The sequence below is a fragment of the Elephas maximus genome, chromosome 3 (genome assembly GCF_024166365.1).
Source record: "Elephas maximus indicus isolate mEleMax1 chromosome 3, mEleMax1 primary haplotype, whole genome shotgun sequence".
Classification (NCBI taxonomy): domain Eukaryota; kingdom Metazoa; phylum Chordata; class Mammalia; order Proboscidea; family Elephantidae; genus Elephas; species Elephas maximus.
This window is the reverse complement of record NC_064821.1, coordinates 94,423,801-94,444,045: the sequence shown is the minus strand read 5'-3', so window position 1 is coordinate 94,444,045 and position 20,245 is coordinate 94,423,801. Positions and strand designations below refer to the sequence as shown.

General features: G+C 37.6%; 1 protein-coding gene across 5 annotated transcripts in view; it reads left to right on the top strand.

The window, feature by feature from the left end:
• The window catches only part of EPS15 (epidermal growth factor receptor pathway substrate 15), a 177,024-nt gene that overhangs the window by 129,188 nt on the left and 27,591 nt on the right, over positions 1 to 20,245 (top strand). For all 5 annotated transcript variants that reach the window (XM_049875165.1, XM_049875161.1, XM_049875163.1 and 2 more), the window contains 4 exons: positions 14,866 to 15,069; positions 16,963 to 17,079; positions 17,327 to 17,417; positions 18,498 to 18,533. In XM_049875165.1, the coding sequence (XP_049731122.1) occupies positions 14,866 to 15,069; positions 16,963 to 17,079; positions 17,327 to 17,417; positions 18,498 to 18,533 (448 nt within the window). The remainder of the gene's footprint in view (positions 1 to 14,865; positions 15,070 to 16,962; positions 17,080 to 17,326; positions 17,418 to 18,497; positions 18,534 to 20,245) is intronic.

The following is a 20,245-nucleotide window of genomic DNA, read 5'->3' as shown; positions in this document are numbered from 1 at the left end:
TTCTGATGGATTTAACTTTAAAGTGTATTTTGTCAGAAATTAATATTGCCACTCCTACTCTTTTTTGATTATTGTTTGCTTGATACATTTTTTTCCATCCTTTGAGTTTTTGTTTGTTTGTGTCTGTAAGTCTAAGGTGTGTCTCTTGTAGACAGCATATAGACGGATCTTGTTTTTTTAATCCATTCTTCCACTCTCTGTCTCTTTATTGGTGCATTTAGCCCATTTACATTCAGGGTAATTATGGACAGGTATGAATTTAGTGCTATCATTTTGATGTCTTTTTTTGTGTGTTGTTGACAGTTTCTGTTTTCCCCTTAATTTTATGTGCTGAGTAGATTATGTATTGTCCTTTCCTCATATTTGTTGTTGTTGATTTTGTTTCTGCTGCGTCTGTATTTTTCCCTTGTATTTTATTTTGATAAGTAGGATACTTTGTCTCCTTCGTGGTTACCTTACTATTTACCCCTATTTTTCTAAATATAAACCTAACCTTTATTGCTTTGTATCGCCGTATCTTCCTCTCCATATGGAAGGTGTATGATTACATTCCTTTGTCCCTCTTTATTATTCCAGTGTTGTCTTCTTTTACATAATAACATCTCTATTACCCTGTTTTGAACTTTTTTTTATATAATCTTGCTTTGCTTTTTTGGATTTCCCTGTCTAGGTTGACTTCTGGTTGCTCTGCCCAGTGTTCTAGTCTTGGGTTGATATCTGATACTGATTTTCTAACCAGAGAACTCCCTTTAGTATTTCTTGTAGTTTTGGTTTGGCTTTTACGAATTCCCTCAACTTGTGTTTATCTGGAAATGTCTTAATTTCACCTTCATATTTAAGAGACAATTTGCTGGATATATGATTCTTGGCAGGTAATTTTTTCCCTTCAGTTTTTAAATATGTCATCCCATTGCCTTCTTCCCTGCATGGTTTCTGCCGAGTAGTCCAAGCTTATTCTTATCGGCTCTCCTTTGTAGGTGACCTTTCGTTTATCCCTCGCTGCTTTTATAATTCTGTCTTCACCTTTGGTTTTGGCAAGTTTTATTATAATATGTCTGGGTGACTTTCTTTTAAGATCTACCTTATGTGGAGTTCGGTGAGCATCTTGGATAAATATCTTCTCATCTTTCACAATACCAGGGAAGTTTTCCACGAACAAATCTTCAGCAATTCTCTGTGTATTTTTTGTTATCCTTCCCTGTTCTGGTACTCCAATCACTTGTAGGTCATTTCTCTTGATAGGCTCCCACATGATTCTTAAGGTTTCTTCATTTTTTTAATCTTATTTTTCTTCAGATATTTTAGTGCCAAGTGATTTATCTTTGAGTTCAGAAATTCTAGCTCCTACTTGCTCCGTTCTGCTCCTGTCATAAGTTAAAACTGTCATGTATCTTGTGCACCTGATGGTTATCTTCAGGTTAGTAGTTAAGGCTTTGTAGTTAGATAGTCTATGTTTAAGTGCTGGCTCTGCCACTTAGTGAATCACTTTAATGTCATTCCGCATCTTTAAAATCAGAGAATTAATAATATTCCTACCTCTTAGGGCTGCTGTAAAGATTAAATGAAGCAAAACTTAAGAGGTATTTTTAGCATATTGTTTGGTACATAAATGCTCAATAAGTGTTACTTATTTTTATAAATAATAACCCAGTGTCCTCCGTTTCGTGATTCTAATTTTGAAATCCATTTTGCTCATTTGGAAACATTTACTTTTTTAATTGGGAAGTTGTTACTTACAGAGATAAATGTATAGTAGTGTTGCCTTGGGTCCTGTGTGTAGATCCTTTTTTTTTTTTTTTTTCTAGGCTTCCTTAAATGGAGAATAATATCTTATAGAATGGTAGGTGAGATGGTTAGATAGAGATCATGTTGCCATTCCTGTCATTTTGAACAAACTGAAGCCAAGGAAGGTTAAGTAACTTGCCCATGGTTACACAGCCTTAAGAAGAGCCACATCCTAGAATCCAGGTCTTTCAAGCCCAGTCCAGTTTTCTTGGTTAAATATTATATATAATTAAGCCCTTCTTATATGCTTCCTTCTCCTACTTGTCTGGCAGATAAAATCTACTCACTCATCTTGTAGGACATAGCTTAAGCTGTTATTTCTTTATGGCATTTCCTGAGCCCTGCCTTCTTTGGGCCCACTTAGTACTCTATACTTCTGTCATTGCAATAGTAACATTTTCTCCTGTGTATTTGTTTATATGTCTGTCTCCCCAGCAGACTGAGATTTTTGATTTAGGAACTTATACATATATTTTTTTTTATGTCTGCCACTTAGCACGGATCTTGTTGAGCATAAAAAACCAAACCAAACCCGTTGCCATCAAGTCGATTCTGACTCATAGTAATCCTTTAGTTATACAGTATACGTACTCAATAAACAGTAACCCAAAAGAAGGAATTATCCTAGTGAGAATGCTACCACAATGAATGGGTAGTCTTTAAAATAGCTTTCTTCTTTGCCTTTTTTTTTAAAGCAGTTTTTTTTTTTTTTTTTTTTAGGCATAATTGACATACCGTAAAACTCACCAATTTTAAGGGCTCAATTCAATGATTTTTTTTTTCATTTATTTCATTTTTATTTATTTTTTTTTATTAACTTTTATTAAGCCTCAAGTGAACGTTTACAAATCCAATCAGTCTGTCACATATAAGTTTACATACATCTTACTCCGTACTCCCACTTGCTCTCGCCCTCTTGAGTCAGCCCTTTCAGTCTCTCCTTTCGTGACAATTTTGCCGGCTTCCCTCTCTCTCTATCCTCCCATCCCCCCTCCAGACAAGAGTTGCCAGCACACTCTGAAGTGTCCACCTGAAATAATTAGCTCACTCTTCATCAGCATCTCTCTCCCCACCGCTGACCAGTCCCTTTCATGTCTGATGAGTTGTCTTCGGGGATGGTTCCTGTCCTGTGCCAACAGAAGGTCTGGGGAGCATAGCCGCCGGGATTCCTCTAGTCTCAGTCAGACCATTAAGTATGGTCTTTTTATGAGAATTTGGGGTCTGCATCCCACTGATCTCTTGTTCCCTCAGGAGTTCTCTGTTGTGCTCCCTGTCAGGGCAGTCATCGATTGTGGCCAGGCACCAACTAGTTCCTCTGGTCTCAGGATGATGTAGGTCTCTGGTTCATGTGCCTCTTTCTGTCTCTTGGGCTCTTAGTTGTTGTGTGACCTTGGTGTTCTTCATTTTCCTTTGCTCCAGGTGGGTTGAGACCAATTGATGCATCTCAGATGGCCGCTTGTTAGCATTTAAGACCCCAGACGCCACATTTCAAAGTGGGATGCAGAATGTTTTCATAATAGAATTATTTTGCCAATTGACTTAGAAGTCCCCTCAAACCATGTTCCCCAGACCCCCGCCCCTGCTCCGCTTACCTTTGAAGCATTCATTTTATCCCGGAAACTTCTTTGCTTTTGGTCCAGTCCAATTGAGCTGACCTTCCATGTACTGAGTGTTGTCTTTCCTTTCACCCAAAGCAGTTCTTATCTACTGATAAATCAATAAAAACCCTCTCCCTCCCTCCCTCCCTCCCCCCTTCGTAACCACAAAAGTATGTGTTCTTCTCAGTTTTTACTATTTCTCAAGATCTTATAATAGTGGTCTTATACAACATTTGTCCTTTTGCCTCTGACTGATTTCGCTCAGCATAATGCCTTCCAGGTTCCTCCATGTTATGAAATGTTTCAGAGATTCGTCACTGTTCTTTATCGATGCGTAGTATTCCATTGTGTGAATATACCACAATTTATTTACCCATTCATCCGTTGATGGACACCTTGGTTGCTTCCAGCTTTTTGCTATTGTAAACAGAGCTGCAATAAACATGGGTGTGCATATATCTGTTCATGTGAAGGCTCTTGTATCTCTAGGGTATATTTCGAGGAATGGGATTTCTGGGTTGTATGGTAGTTCTATTTCTAACTGTTTAAGAGAACGCCAGATAGATTTCCAAAGTGGTTCTACCATTTTACATTCCCACCAGCAGTGTATAAGAGTTCCAATCTCTCCGCAGCCTCTCCAACATTTATTATTTTGTGTTTTTTGGATTAATGCCAGCCTTGTTGGTATGAGATGGAATCTCATCGTAGTTTTAATTTGCATTTCTCTAATGGCTAATGATCGAGAACATTTTCTCATGTATCTGTTAGCTGCCTGAATATCTTCTTTAGTGAAATGTGTGTTCATATCCTTTGCCCACTTCTTGATTGGGTTGTTTGTCTTCTTGTGGTTGAGTTTTGACAGAATCATGTAGATTTTAGAGATCAGGCGCTGGTCTGAGATGTCATAGCTGAAAATTCTTTCCCAGTCTGTAGGTGGTCTTTTTACTCTTTTGGAGAAGTCTCTAGATGAGCATAGGTGTTTGATTTTTAGGAGCTCCCAGTTATTGGGTTTCTCTTCATCATTTTTGGTAATGTTTTGTATTCTGTTTTTGCCTTGTATTAGGGCTCCTAAGGTTGTCCCAATTTTTTTTCCATGATCTTTATCGTTTTAGTCTTTATGTTTAGGTCTTTGATCCACTTGGAGTTAGTTTTTATGCATGGTGAGAGGTATGGGTCCTGTTTCATTCTTTTGCAAATGGATATCCAGTTATGCCAGCACCATTTGTTAAAAAGACTATCTTTTCCCCAATTAACTGACACTGGGCCTTTGTCAAATATCAGCTGCTCATACATGGATGGATTTATATCTGGGTTCTCAATTCTGTTCCATTGGTCTATGTGCCTGTTGTTGTACCAGTACCAGGCTGTTTTGACTACTGTGGCTGTATAATAGGTTCTGAAGTCAGGTAAAGTGAGGCCTCCCACTTTCTTCTTCTTTTTCAGTAATGCTTTGCTTATTCGGGGCTTCTTTCCCTTCCATATGAAATTGGTGATTTGTTTCTCTATCCCCTTAAAATATGACATTGGAATTTGGATCGGAAGTGCGTTAAATGTATAGATGGCTTTTGGTAGAATAGACATTTTTACTATGTTAAGTCTTCCTATCCATGAGCAAGGTATGTTTTTCCGCTTAAGTATGTCCTTTTGAATTTCTTGTAGTAGAGCTTTGTAGTTTTCTTTGTATAGGTCTTTTACATCCTTGGTAAGATTTATTCCTAAGTATTTTATCTTCTTGGGGGCTACTGTGAATGGTATTGATCTGGTTATTTCCTCTTCGGTGTTCTTTTTGTTGATGTAGAGGAATCCAAGTGATTTTTGTATGTTTATTTTATAAGCTGAGACTCTGCCAAACTCTTCTATTAGTTTCAGTAGTTTTCTGGAGGATTCCTTAGGGTTTTCTGTGTATAAGATCATGTCATCTGCAAATAGTGGTAACTTTACTTCCTCCTTGCCAATGCGGATACCCTTTATTTCTTTGTCTAGCCTAATTGCCCTGGCTAGGACTTCAAGTACGATGTTGAATAAGAGCGGTGATAAAGGGCATCCTTGTCTGGTTCCCGTTCTCAAGGGAAATGCTTTCAGGTTCTCTCCATTTAGAGTGATATTGGCTGTTGGCTTTGCATAGATGCCCTTTATTATGTTGAGGAATTTTCCTTCAATTCCTATTTTGGTAAGAGTTTTTATCATAAATGGGTGTTGGACTTTGTCAAATGCCTTTTCTGCATCAGTTGATAAGATCATGTGGTTTTTATCTTTTGTTTTATTTATGTGATGGATTATATTAATGGTTTTTCTGATATTAAACCAGCCTTGCATACCTGGTATAAATCCCACTTCATCATGGTGAATTATTTTTTTGATGTGTTGTTGGATTCTATTGGCTAGAATTTTGTTGAGAATTTTTGCATCTGTGTTCATGAGGGATATAGGTCTATAATTTTCTTTTTTTGTAATGTGTTTACCTGGTTTTGGTATCAGGGAGATGGTGGCTTCATAGAATGAGTTGGGTAGTATTCCGTCATTTTCTATGCTTTGAAATAGCTTCAGTAGTAATGGTGTTAAGTCTTCTCTGAAGGTTTGGTAGAACTCTGCAGTGAAGCCGTCCGGGCCAGGGCTTTTTTTTGTTGGAAGTTTTTTGATTACCGTTTCAATCTCTTTTTTTGTTATGGGTCTGTTTAGTTGTTCTACTTCTGAATGTGTTAGTTTAGGTAGGTAGTGTTTTTCCAAGAATTTATCCATTTCTTCTAGGTTTTCAAATTTGTTAGAGTACAATTTTTCGTAGTAATGTGAAATGATTCTTTTAATTTCATTTGGTTCTGTTGTGATGTGGTCCTTCTCGTTTCTTATTCGGGTTATTTGTTTCCTTTCCTGTATTTCTTTAGTCAGTCTAGCCAATGGTTTATCAATTTTGTTAATTTTTTCAAAGAACCAGCTTTTGGCTTTGTTAATTCTTTCAATTGTTTTTCTGTTCTCTAATTCATTTAGTTCAGCTCTAATTTTTATTATTTGTTTTCTTCTGGTGCCTGATGGATTCTTTTGTTGCTCACTTTCTATTTGTTCAAGTTGTAGGGACAGTTCTCTGATTTTGGCTCTTTCTTCTTTTTGTATGTGTGCATTTATTGATATAAATTGGCCTCTGAGCACTGCTTTTGCTGTGTCCCAGAGGTTTTGATAGGAAGTATTTTCATTCTCGTTGCATTCTATGAATTTCCTTATTCCCTCCTTAATGTCTTCTATAACCCAGTCTTTTTTCAGGAGGGTATTGTTCATTTTCCAAGTATTTGATTTGTTTTCCCTAGTTTTTCTGTTATTGATTTCTAGTTTTATTGCCTTGTGTTCTGAGAAGATGCTTTGTAATATTTCGATATTTTGGACTCTGCAAAGGTTTGTTTTATGACCTAATGTGTGGTCTATTCTAGAGAATGTTCCATGTGCGCTAGAAAAAAAAAGTATACTTTGCAGCAATTGGGTGGAGAGTTCTGTATAAGTCAATGAGGTCAAGTTGGTTGATTGTTGTAAGTAGGTCTTCCGTGTCTCTATTGAGCTTCTTACTGGATGTCCTGTCCTTCTCCGAAAGTGGTGTGTTGAAGTGTCCTACTATAATTGTGGAGGTGTCTATCTCACTTTTCGATTCTGTTAAAATTTGATTTATGTATCTTGCAGCCCTGTCATTGGGTGCATCAATATTTAATATGGTTATGTCTTCCTGATCAATTGTCCCTTTTATCATTATATAGTGTCCTTCTTTATCCTTTGTGATGGATTTAAGTCTAAAGTCTATTTTGTCAGCAATTAATATTGCTACTCCTCTTCTTTTTTGCTTATTGTTTGCTTGATATATTTTTTTCCATCCTTTGAGTTTTAGTTTGTTTGTGTCTCTAAGTCTAAGATGTGTCTCTTGTAGGCAGCATATAGATGGATCGTGTTTCTTTATCTAGTCCGTGACTCTTTGTCTCTTTATTGGTGCATTTAGTCCATTTACATTCAGCGTAATTATAGATAAATAAGTTTTTAGTGCTGTCATTTTGATGCCTTTTCATGTGTGTTGTTGGCCATTTCATTTTTCCACATACTTTTTTGTGCTGAGATGTTTTGCTTTGTAAATTGTGAGATCCTCATTTTCATAGTGTTTGACTTTATGTTAGTTGAGTCGTTACACGTTTTTCTTGGCTTTTGTCTTGAGTTATGGAGTTGTTATACCTTTTTGTGGTTACCTTATTATTTACCCCTATTTTTCTAAGTAAAAACCTAACTTGTATCGTTCTATATCGCCTTGTATCACTCTCCATCTGGCAGTTCAATTCCTCCTGTATTTAGTCCCTCTTTTTGATTATTGTGATCTTTTACCTATTGACTTCCATGATTCCCTGTTATGTGTATTTTTTTTTTTTTTAATTAATCTTAATTTGTTTTTGTGATTTCCCTATTTGAGTTGATATCAGGACGTTCTCTTTTGTGACCTTGTATTGTGCTGGTATCTGATATTATTGGTTTTCTGACCAAACAATATCCTTTAGTATTTCTTGTAGCTTTGCTTTGGTTTTTGCAAATTCTCTAAACTTGTGTTTATCTGTAAATATCTTAATTTCGCCTTCATATTTCAGAGAGAGTTTTGCTGGATATATGATCCTTGGCTGGCAGTTTTTCTCCTTCAGTGCTCTGTATATGTCGTCCCATTCCCTTGTTGCCTGCATGATTTCTGCTGAGTAGTCTGAACTTATTCTTACTGATTCTCCCTTGAAGGATACCTTTCTTTTCTCCCTGGCAGCTTTTAAAATTTTCTGTTTATCTTTGGTTTTGGCGAGTTTGATGATAATATGTCTTGGTGTTTTTCTTTTTGGATCAATCTTAAATGGGGTTCGATGAGCATCTTGGATAGATATCCTTTCGTCTTTCATGATGTCAGGGAAGTTTTGTGTCAGGAGTTCTTCAACTATTTTCACCGTGTTTTCTGTCCCCCCTCCCTGTTCTGGGACTCCAATCACCCGCAAGTTATCCTTCTTGATAGAGTCCCACATGATTCTTAGGGTTTCTTCATTTTTTTAATTCTTTTATCTGATTTTTTTCAGCTATGTTGGTGTTGATTCCCTGGTCCTCCAGATGTCCCAGTCTGTATTCTAATTGCTCGAGTCTGCTCCTCTGACTTGCTATTGCGTTGTCTAATTCTGTAATTTTATTGTTAATCTTTTGGATTTCTACATGCTGTCTCTCTATGGATTCTTGCAACTTATTAATTTTTCCACTATGTTCTTGAATAATCCTTTTGAGTTCTTCAACAGTTTTATCAGTGTGTTCCTTGGCTTTTTCTGCAGTTTGCCTTATTTCGTTTGTGATGTCTTGAAGCATTCTGTAAATTAGTTTTTTATATTCTGTATCTGATAATTCCAGGATTGTATCTTCTTTTGGGAAAGATTTTGATTCTTTTGTTTCGGGGGTTGGAGAAGCTGTCATGGTCTGCTTCTTTATGTGGTTTGATATGGACTGCTGTCTCCGATCCATTACTGGGAAACTAGTTTTTCCAGAAAATCCGCTAAAAAAAAATGCAGTCAGATCCCTATCAGAGTTCTCCCTCTGGCTCAGGCTATTCGGATGTTAATGAAGCTGCCTGGGGAGGGTGGGGGAGGGATCAGAGAGATAGGAGAGGAGCACCTCAGAATATAGCCAGAGTTGCTTGTCTTGCTTGGAATGACTATTATATCTGAGATTCCCGCGGGCGCGTCGCCTATGTGTGCTGGCTGTGTGGAGATTGCCCCCCAGGGGTCTGGCCCGCTGGAGTCACGGTCAGATCCTCTGCTGCCAGCCCCATGCCCAATGTCAAGGTTCCCCTACGGGGACGGTGCACTCCTGACTCCAAAAGCTGTCACTGCCTCCCGGGGACTCCCCGTCCCGCCAGCCGCGCCGCCTCTGCGAACCGGCTGGGCCCCCCCCGAGTCAGCTCAGGAGAGCGGAGTAGCTCCCCGCGCTTGCACCGCGACCACGCGTCCCGGCTGGGACGCCGCTCTCCCCGCTCCAAGACCAGTCGCTGCCCCCCTGGAACCTCCTTCACCGGCTGCGTCGCCACGCCGCCCGCGCGAACCGGCTGGGCCCTCCACCCGGGCTAGTTCAGGGCGGTGGAGTAGCTCTCCGCGCCTGTGCCGTGCCTGCGCCCAGTCAAAATCCTGGCGGGACGGTTCCCTGGCTGGGACGCCGCTCTCCCCGCTCCAAGACCCGTCACTGTCTCCTGGGGACTTCTCCCACCGGCTGCGTCGCCACGCCGCCTTCACGAACCGGCTGGGCCCCCTCCCGGAATGAGTTCGGGGGCCAGGGCTGGGCCACTTGTTTGTGCCATCTGCCCCCCTGGGCTCTGCCGCAAATCGGGCACCGAAGGTCACCTGACTGGTACGCTGGCTCCAGGCTCTGAAAACAATCGCTGCTTCCCCGTATTTGTTCGTTCTCCATCTCTAAATCTGTGTTTGTTGTTCAGGGTTCGTAGATTGTTATGTATGTGATCGATTCACTTGTTTTTCCGAGTCTTTGTTGCAAGAGGGATCCGCGGTAGCGTCCACCTAGTTCGCCATCTTGGTCCTGCCTCTCAATGATTTTTTTAAAAGTAATTTTAGAGTTGTGCAAAGATCATCATGTGTGAAATTCAGTTTTATAATATTTTTATTATCACTCCCAAAGGATCCTTTGTACCTGTTTGTAGTCAGTGTCCACTTCTACTCCTGGGTTACCAGTAATCTGCTTTCTGCCTCTATAGACATTCCTTTTCTGGAAATTTCATATAAATGTAATTATACAATATGTAGTCTTTTGCATATGGCTTCTTTCACTTAGCATAATTTTTTTGAGGCTCATCCAGTATTGTAGGATGTATTGACATTATGTTTCATTTTATTATTCAATAATATTTTATTGTATGGAATGCATTTGTTTATCCATTCACCAGATAATGGACATTTGGATTCTTTCTACTTTTTGGCTAATATGAAATGATTAATGCTGTCATGAAAATTTACGTACAAATCTGTGTGTGAACGTATGTTTTCATTTCTCTTGGGTGTGGAATAGTTGGTCATGTGGTAAAGTTATGTTTAACTTTTTAAGAAACTGCCAACCTTTTTTCAAAGTGGCTGCACCATCTTACATTCCCATGAACGGTACATGAGTTTCTCCACATCTTCACCGACACTTTTATTGTCTGTCTTCTTAATTAAGTTCATTTTAGTAGGTGTAAAGTGGTAGCTATCTCATTGTGGTTTTAATTTGCATTTCCCTAATGACTAATGATGTTTCGCATCTTTTCATGTGCTGTTTAGCTATTTATGTATCTTCTTAGCTTAAATGTCTATTTAAATCTTTTGCCCATATTTCAATTGGGTTGTTCTTTCTTACTTAATTTCAAGAGTTCTTTATATATTCTAGGTATAAGTCCTTTATCAGATAAAAGGTTTGCAAATTTTTTCTCCGTACCTCTGGCTTATCTTTCCATTTTCTTTTTTTTGACTTTTTTGAAAGAGAGCTTCTTCCAAAAGAGGGAGCGTAAATGCTTAAGTAGAAAGGGATCTGAATATTCCTAAGTCATCATTGAGGGGGAAAAAATGTTTGTGATTAAGGAAAACAGCCTCAGCAAATTGTACTACCTAGAGTACCAGAGTAAATGTGATCTCCAAACTTAAAGAATAAATACACAAATTTCTTATAACATTTGATTTAATGGCTTTTATATGTCCTTTTGGCAAAGAGCAATATGTGCTCATGGATCTATAAAAATGAAAGTCCAACTGTAAGTGTGCCTGAGGCTTTCATGACTCTCTAAAGTTAAACTGAAATGTTTTGAAAAGGGTAGCTGAAGAAGATCTTTCTGACTCACCAAATCTTCCTCTTTCCTCTTATTTCTTAGCTAGTTTTTGCAACAAGAGTAAAGCCAAGAAGCGCTGATCTTAAATCTACACGTTACTTATAAAACATATGCTATAGTTATCTAAGTATCTCTAGCATTCTAATAGTTTATTGCACTTCTCTTGCACAGTTTGCAAAGAGCTTGTGTTAATTGCTGGGTTTTTTTTGTTTTTTTTTTTCCTATGTCCTCTGAGTTTACATAGAAACTAGAAAGATTCCACCTTAGGAAGAAAACAGGCTTAGAGACAGGTACCTGGGAGAGCTGACATATGAAAGCCTAGTTTTGTTCAAGATTTTAATAGATTTCTCAGCAATAACTTTAAGGAACAAATGTGTCATAGTCAGTTGTTTGCTAGGCAGGTGTTTCCACTTATTCCTTCATCTTTGTGATAGATATCATTTTAATGTTCAGGTTTTTAATTTTAAACTGTAAGGTTACAGTGGGTCATGAAATTGATTTAATGCTCATGATAAAAATGTTTTAAAATTTGAAATACGAGAGAATAGGAAACATCAGAATGCATTACATACACTAAGATTAAGTATTACTTAATGAAACTTTTGCTTCATTATCGTGTGTGTATGTATATATATTATATGCTTATATATACATACACATGATATATATGTCTGCATTATATATGTATTTGCTTACATGTGCATACACACAGACACATGCAAGTATATACATATGAATATACTAGGTCGTTGTTGCTGTGAGGTGCCATTGAGTTGGCTCCGACTCATAGCGACCCTATGTGCAACAGAGCGAAACACTGCCCAGTCCTGCCCCATCCTCACAATCGTGGTTATGCTTAAGCGCATTGTTGGAGCCAGTGTGTCAGTCTATCTCACTGAGGGTCTTCCTCTTTTTCGCTGACCCTCTACTTTACCAAGCATGATGTCCTTCTCCAGGGCCTGATCCCTCCGGACAACATGTCCAAAGTATGTGAGATATAGTCTCACCATCCTTTTTTCAAAGGAGCATTCTGGTCGAACTTCTTCCAAGACGGATTTGTTCATTCTTCTGGCAGTCCGTGGTATATTCAATATTTTTCTCCAACACCACAGTTCAAAGGTATCAGTTCTTGGGTCTTCCTTATTCACTGTCCAGCTTTCACATGCATAGGAGGCAATTGAAAACAGCATGGCTTGGGTCATGTGCACCTTAGTCTTCAAGGTGACATCTTTGCTTTTCAACACTTTAAACAGGTCTTTTGCAGCAGATGTGCCCAGTACAATGCATCTTTTGATTTCTTGACGGCTGCTTCCATGGGTGTTGATTGTGGATTCAAGTAAAATGAAACCCTTGACTTCAGTCTTTTCCCCATTTATCACGATGTTGCTTATTGGTCCAGTTGTGAGGATTTTTGTTTTCTTTATGTTGCGGTATAATCCATACTGAAGGGTGTGGTCTTTGATCTTTATCAGTAAGTGCTTCAAATCCTCTTCATTTTCAGCAAGAGAAGTTGTGTCATCTGCAAAATGCAGGTTGTTAATGGGTCTTCCTCCAATCCTGATGCCCTGTTCTTCTCAGATTAGTTGCTTAGTGTACTGGGTTAGAATGTAAAACATGTTTATATCTGTGGGTAAAAGTAAAGTTTACAAGCCACTGCTCTATGGAACTAGGAATATACAGAGTGTATTTAAATTTAAATTAAATACAGTTTGGTAGATATCCAGGCAGTCCTCAGGTTACAAACATCCAAATTAGGGACAATTTGTACTTGCCCTCTGATGCTATGTAAATTTGCCCTCACTTTGAAAGGGTTGAACCAACCCCTACTCACAACAAATTCTTCGTCACAAATCACCTTAACTTGCTGCACAGGCAGCTTTTAAATCATTGAAAAGGCTTTGAGACTTTTCTTGCACTAAAGTGAAGCTAAATGAGAAATGCACCTGTTGCAACTCACCTACACGTTTGACTTAATGACTTAAGGACACAGGTAGGAATGGATATCTTTCATAACCCAGGGACTGCCTGTATATGCTTATTGATGCCCACTGTTTAATTTATAAGTACAGTACTGTGTTCATCCCATGAATATATGTTGAGCACTTACAGTGTATATCATTGTGCTAGGCACTAGAGATACAAACTGATAGCAAAAGGTGTGGTCCCTGCCCTCAAGGAGCTTCAGACCTTTTACTTTTTAAAAATGGGGTGAATTAGTGCAAAAGGCAGGGGGAAAACAAGGTGCTGGAAAAAACCTAACTGCTATAAAAGTGAGAATTACAGTGTGCTAGGCACTTTTACCCACATTGTCCATCATTTACATAGACCGTTGCATTTTACAGAGTTCTTTCAAAGATATTACTTCTTTTGGTGTACATAACAATCCTCTGTGGAGGTACTCCTTGTATAGATTAAGAAGTGGAGGCCTGAAGATGTTTCTTTGGCTAAGATCACCTAACTGGAAGATGACAGTACTAGATTTAAACCTGTCTCCTAATCCAATATGGTATTTTTTCCCCAGGTTATAGCCCTGGAAAGACTTATGGTTAATTATAGATTCCAACTTGAGCAACTTAAAACCCTATGGGAAAAATAAGACTGTGGGACCAGAGCCTTGAGTAAACTTATGAAAGGTCAATAGGTAATTTTTATGTTTGCTAAAAAAAAAAAAAAGCAAACATGCTAAATAAAGGGAGCTCCAATGTCATTTTTAAATATTTTATGAAAGATGGGTACTATTCAGTAAGATTCCATTTATTATTCCTTTTTCACTAGGAACATTTTGTTGTGGGGGGGCAGAATTTGCCTTCTCAACTTCTTTAAATGTTTGTAAATTTGTTTTTATCTATAAAAAAAAAAAAATTTACAAACATTTAAAGAAGTTGAGAAGGCAAATTCTGCCCCCCCCCCACAAAAAAAATGTTTTTCCCGCTGCCTCTGGTCCCCAACATTTTTCTTTTTATACACCCTAGAATTTATTGAATTCTGCCTTCTCTGTCCCACTGTTGTCCCTGGAGTATAAAGTCACTTGGATGTTTGAGGTCAGAAAATCTTGAGTGTCCTTTATTTAACCTGCTTGGCATAGCTTAGATTTAGAGAATACTTCCTAGGGCTGTAGAACACTAGTAAATAATGCCAAAGCATAGGAAGCTAGCTCATTTTACCTTTGTGTCTTCATTCCCACTTTCCCATTAGGACTACTTATGGGTGTGCTGTCCTGTCCCTCAGCTTCCCTTCTCTCTCCTAAAGCTTCATCCTAGGGTCACTATGAGTCAGAATCCACTCAGCAGCAATGGGTTAAAGCTTCACCACAACAGTTTTGCCTCTCGCTCTGCCACTTGGCTGTCTTCTTCCCAGTGCCCTAACCCTTCTTTATCTGAAGGACTGCCAATTTGCAGATATTTGAATCAGAATTCTTGGGGTTTTGAAAAAAAAAAGTACAAAACTAAATCCATGTATAACTTCAAAAGAGGAGCTTATTGGGAGGGGTCACTGAATTCTTTCCTCTAGGTCATGCTACATTCCCAGGGAGTTCTTAAAGAAAGCAAATTTATCTCAGACCAAGTCTAAGGGTATAGCCATTTTTACGCTGCATGTCTTTCTAGTACTAAATTGTTTTGTATTTCTATTTTGTGTTGACAGATACAAATGAAACTTATGGAAATGAAAGAATTGGAAAACCATAATCATCAGTTAAATTGGTGCAGTAGTCCACACAGCATTCTTGTAAATGGTGCTACAGATTATTGCAGTCTCAGCACCAGCAGCAGTGAAACAGCGAACCTTAATGAGCAGGCTGAAGGCCAGAGCAACCTAGAGTCTGAGCCTATACACCAGGAATCTCCAGTGAGTCTAATAGTTTCATAGCTTTTATTTGATAACTTCAGAAAAGAAAAAAAAAATTGATTCAGCTCAAAATCCTAATAGAAATGTAGCCTTGCCTCATCTGAGGATAATTGGGACTTTGTTTTTAAAGGCAGAGAATGAGTACTGATACAGTAGTGCTAGTTTTAATTAGTGTAAAAATGTCATTTTAACTGATTTATTTACTATAGAACATGTTTTTAAGACAGTAGTTCTGTAGTTAGTAAAAATTTTTTTTAAGTTTTTTAAGTACCTTCACCCAGGGCCCAACATAATTCTCTGTTATATAACGTTGAGGACATTTATTTACCATTTGTTTAGAGGGCACCAGCTATGAGCAGATGGGCTGTGTTATGTGTGAGGACTGTGGAGACAAAGGACATTTAGCTCTGGCTTCAAGCAGCAGACGGCCTAGTATTGCAGCACCGTGTTAAAGGGCTTCGGTAAGGAAAGCACAGGATATTCAGGAAGGACTGTTTGGAGGGGGGTCAGGGAAGTTTTTGTAGGAAACACTTGGCAAGTGATCTTTGACAAGTCAGAAGTGGGTAAGCAAAGAAGGGTTGGTGCATTCGTCGCAGAGAAAACAGCATTGACATAGGTACGAGATGAGGGGGGAACCATGCCGTACAGTGCCACAAGAAGTTTTCAAAGTGTATCCTGTGATGGTGGGGAGAGCACTGGGAGGAGATAAGGTTCTGTAGGGGCTATCTCATCACCTCTGATACTTTATCAACATCAAGATTCCTGAGCCCCACCACAAACTTGCTGAACTAGAGTTTCTGAAATGGAGCCAGTGCATATATTTCAAAAACAAATTTCATGGTGATTATGATGTGTACCTGGTTGAAGATGACCACTTTTAGGTCAGAAAGGGTAAGAAATTTGGATTCATAGTGAAGGATTGGGGATTTGTCTTACTGTGATGAGTAGCTATTGAAGAATTTTAAGCAGGAAGTGACAAGGTTAAATTTACCCTTTCGAAAATGTGGAAAATGGATTGGAGAGTGAAAATGGATGCAAAGAGATACGTTAAGACACTAAGATATGTTAATATCTTATTATATGTTGATATGTTAGTATTATATTGTTATATTAATGTGAGAGTTGTTTTAGCCTGAACTTAAGCAGTAATGGGAGGGATAATGAGAAGCATATAAATGTGAGAAACGTTAAGAATGTAAAATTAACAGGCTTGAATTTATTTAGGTAGTACCATCTTGGAATATATTACTGTATAATATTCTTTTAAACACAAAAGACAAATTATTCAGCTGTCTTTCAAAGACTTAAGGGTCGTGTGAAATGGAGATTGCCCCTGCTGCTTCTTAAGCTTAATACCTACTACTAGTCTGAATCTGAAAAGCAATGAGGAGCCATTGAAGGACTTTTAACGAGAAGGTCATGATCAAATTCATATTTTAGATCATTTACTTTGACTACTGTAAAGAGGATAGACTGGAAGGGCTCATGTTGGAAGTAGGAAGGCAATTGGAAGGCTGCTACAGTAATCTGGATCAGAAATGTTGATCCTGTAAATAGGTGATAGTGACAGTGACGGGACAGGAAGTGAAAGACTCAAGAAAGAGATATGGTGTAGATTCGATAGGACTTGGTTTCTGACTCTAGAACTTTGGGGATGACTGAAAGGGAAGTGGTTAAGAAGGTTTCTGACTCTCTGACTTCAGTGGTTGGTGTTATCATTTTCTAAGAAAGATTATAGAAGAAGTAGTCATTCAAAGCATATGTTCTACTTGCTTTTTGTGTGTGTGTGTGTGTGGTTGTTGTAATTTTTATAATTTTTGGTTGTCCTTTGTTAGTTTCCTCTGTCAGGTAGGAAAGTATATTGTTAATTCATGTAGCATCAATATTTTGTAGGCAAGAAATAGTCCTGAAATACCACCTACTGGTATGACTGATGAAAAGGAAGTGGTGACTGCAGCTGTTAACGAAGAGTCTTGTCCTGAATTTAACAGTGACAAACACTCAAAAGAGGTAAAAGTAATTTTATATTTAAATGTTCTTATCACTGGTTTTAGGCTAAGAAAAGGTGAGTTACACATTGTTTTATGCTAAGAAAAGAGAAAAATGTGTCAACTATACTTTCTGACAGTGGAAGTATTTGTTAAACTACATTCAGTTGATTTTTCAAAACATGCATATGATCTGATGTTTATTTTAAAATGTTACCTTTTAAAACTTCTTTGGTTCCTAAAAAAATTTTTTTAATATTATTTTTTAGGAAGATCCGTTTAATGTAGAATCAAGCTCACTGACAGATCCAGTTGCAGATACAAACTTGGATTTTTTCCAGTCTGATCCTTTTGTTGGCAGTAAGTACTCTTATTTTTATATCATTGATTTACAAAAAAGATTTTTTTAAATATATAAACTGTATAAGAATAGGGCTTTAGTTTTGAGAGCCTGCTTGTTATAACAATAGTAGAGGAAAGAGTGAGGGGTTATATGCCCAAATTTGCTAGTATTTGTCCTCCTTGGGCAACTAAACCCTGGAACTAAGCTTTTGATGATGTTTTAGGAACTCTTTGATTAAGAGCATGTTTCTTCTTCAAGACAAGGGTCCAAAGGATAGCGATGTTATGGAGCAGCAGAGGAGATTGGGCAATCTTGGGTCAACCAACAATTGTTTATTAAAAACGCCAGTACCATTGTTTTAAAAGAGTGAAAGCTATAGGAGGGTAGCATGGATTGAATTGTGTTCCCCCAAAAAATATGTGTATCAATTTGGCTAGGCCATGATTCCCAGTATTTTGTGATTGTCCACCATTTTGTCATCTGATATGACTTTCCTATGTGTTATATTTCCTACCTCTATGATGTTAATGAGGTGGCAGTTCTGTTAATGAGGTAGAACTCAATCCACAAAATTAGATTGTGTCTTGAGCCAATCTCTTTTGAGATATAACAGGGAAAGTGAGCAGAGAGTCGGGAGTGAACCTCAGGACCAAGAAAGCAGCGCCGGAAGCAGAGTGAGTCCTTTGGACCTGGGGTTCCTGTGCAGAAAAGCTGTTAGTCCAGGGGAAGATTGATGACAAAGGACCTTCTTCCAGAGCCAACAGAGAAAGCTTTCCCCTGGAGCTGAAGCCCTAAATTTGGACTCCTAGCCTACTAGACTGAGAGAGAATAAATTTCTGTTTTTTAAGGCCGTCCACTTGTGGTATTTCTGTTACAGCCGCACTAGATTACTTAGACAGAGGGTTAGGAGCTGATCCCCATCCTTAAGTTCCCTACCATCTTTTGAAGAAACACGTTTGATAAAATACCTGCTGTCATTGTAAACTATGTTAAATACCACTTGTGTCAAAACTCTTTTGCATTTTTCTTTCCAAAATAAGTAACGGTTCCACAACAGTAAATATTATTTTGATTTCCACTTATTTATTTTATTACAGGTGATCCTTTCAAGGATGATCCTTTTGGGAAAATTGGTTAGTATATTATTGAGATTCATCTTAGCTTTAACTTGATTCTGCTAATTATAAGCTTATGTTGTAGTTAGGAATGGTGGGTGGTCACAAGTTGAGTAGTTATGCGGAATGGACTTCCTTTTTATTCAGTTTTGAAACTGACCTAAGGCACTAGTAAGATGTCATGCATGCCTGGCATTTCCAAAAGAGGAGCGGTAGACTCTTGTGAATTTGCTTAATAAACTGTTAGCTTTACTTTTAAAAAAATAACATTAGTATTTATGTTTTGGTACTTTTAGTAATATTTACACTGATTTCTCCTGATTACGAGCATAATTATCTATACTACTACAGGATTTAGAACTTAATTTTGTTTTCCTGAGTTTACAGCCTGTTTGCATGAATGAGGGAAAAGGAAACATCTTGAATGTCACGCTCTAATTAGTCTTATCTAGCAGCTTCAACTTTTAATATCACAGATCAATCATTTATTGATAATTTTTCTTCCTGAATTATACTTTGTCCTAAGTAACTCAGTAATGTTAGCAAACATGTTGAATAAAATCACATGAACATTATTTATAAATATTAAAAACAGATCAAGCTAAATAGACTTTATAGCAATAAAAAATTTAAACTATCATTAGGGAAATATTTAAGATATTCTTTCTGTGGGATTTTTTCATTAGAATAAAGCAAATCTGGTTTACCACTTGGTTTTGCTTCCCAAACCTATTCCAAACTATTGACTGTTAGCTTTGAGCTCTAAGAGAGAAATACACTTAGAAGTTTTTGTTGTTGTTTTCTTTAGTTATGATAGCATAAAATGAGGGATCTTAACAAAACTCAAATTCTTTAAAAGAAAAAAAAAAGTCGAGACTCAACTGGACCAGTAGAGACTAGAGGAACCGGTGAGAGTATCGCCCTGAGATACCCTTTAAACTTAGAACTGAAACCACTCCCAGAGATCACACATCAGCTAAATAACAGATTGGCTCATAAAATTGGCAGTATCACCTGTGAATACTGTGCCCATTTTTTTAAAAAATCATCTATGGTTGACCCTAAAGCAAAGATGAGAAGAAGGTTAGGGGCAGGGCAGGGAAGGTAGGTTAATGGAAACAGAACAACCAGAATGGAAAGAATGAGAATGTTGACACATGTGAAAAATACAACCAATGTCACAGAACAATATGTATAGAAATTGTTAGATACGAACCTAATTTGCCATATAAACTTTCACTAAAAACACAATAAAATACTTTTTAAAAAAAGAATTCTTAAAATGGGATCACTTGAAATTATATGCTAATTTTTAAAAATAAGTAAATTAGAGGAAATATTCTTTGTCTTTTATCAAAATTTGAAAGGAATCTGTGATCCCCAAAAGAACAGGAATTACCAGCTTAGAGGAATTATTTAAACCTAGTATACAGGAAATGTTTGCCTAAGCAAATGTTGGAATATTGATTTGCTTTGGGTAAATGATGACGAGTAGGAAAGAATGTTAATTAAGGCTATCTAAAAAAAAAAAATTTTTTTTTTTTTAACTAGGTACACTGTCAATACTTTTTTTTTATGATCAATATTCACACTACAAAGTACCCAACTTAGATTTCTGTATTTCTGCAGGAGTTCAAAATTTCTTTCAATTAAGGCAATTATTATGCCATCAAGTGACAGAACATTTAGGTTAATGATTTTTTGGTTTCTTATATTTGTGCTGTATTTCC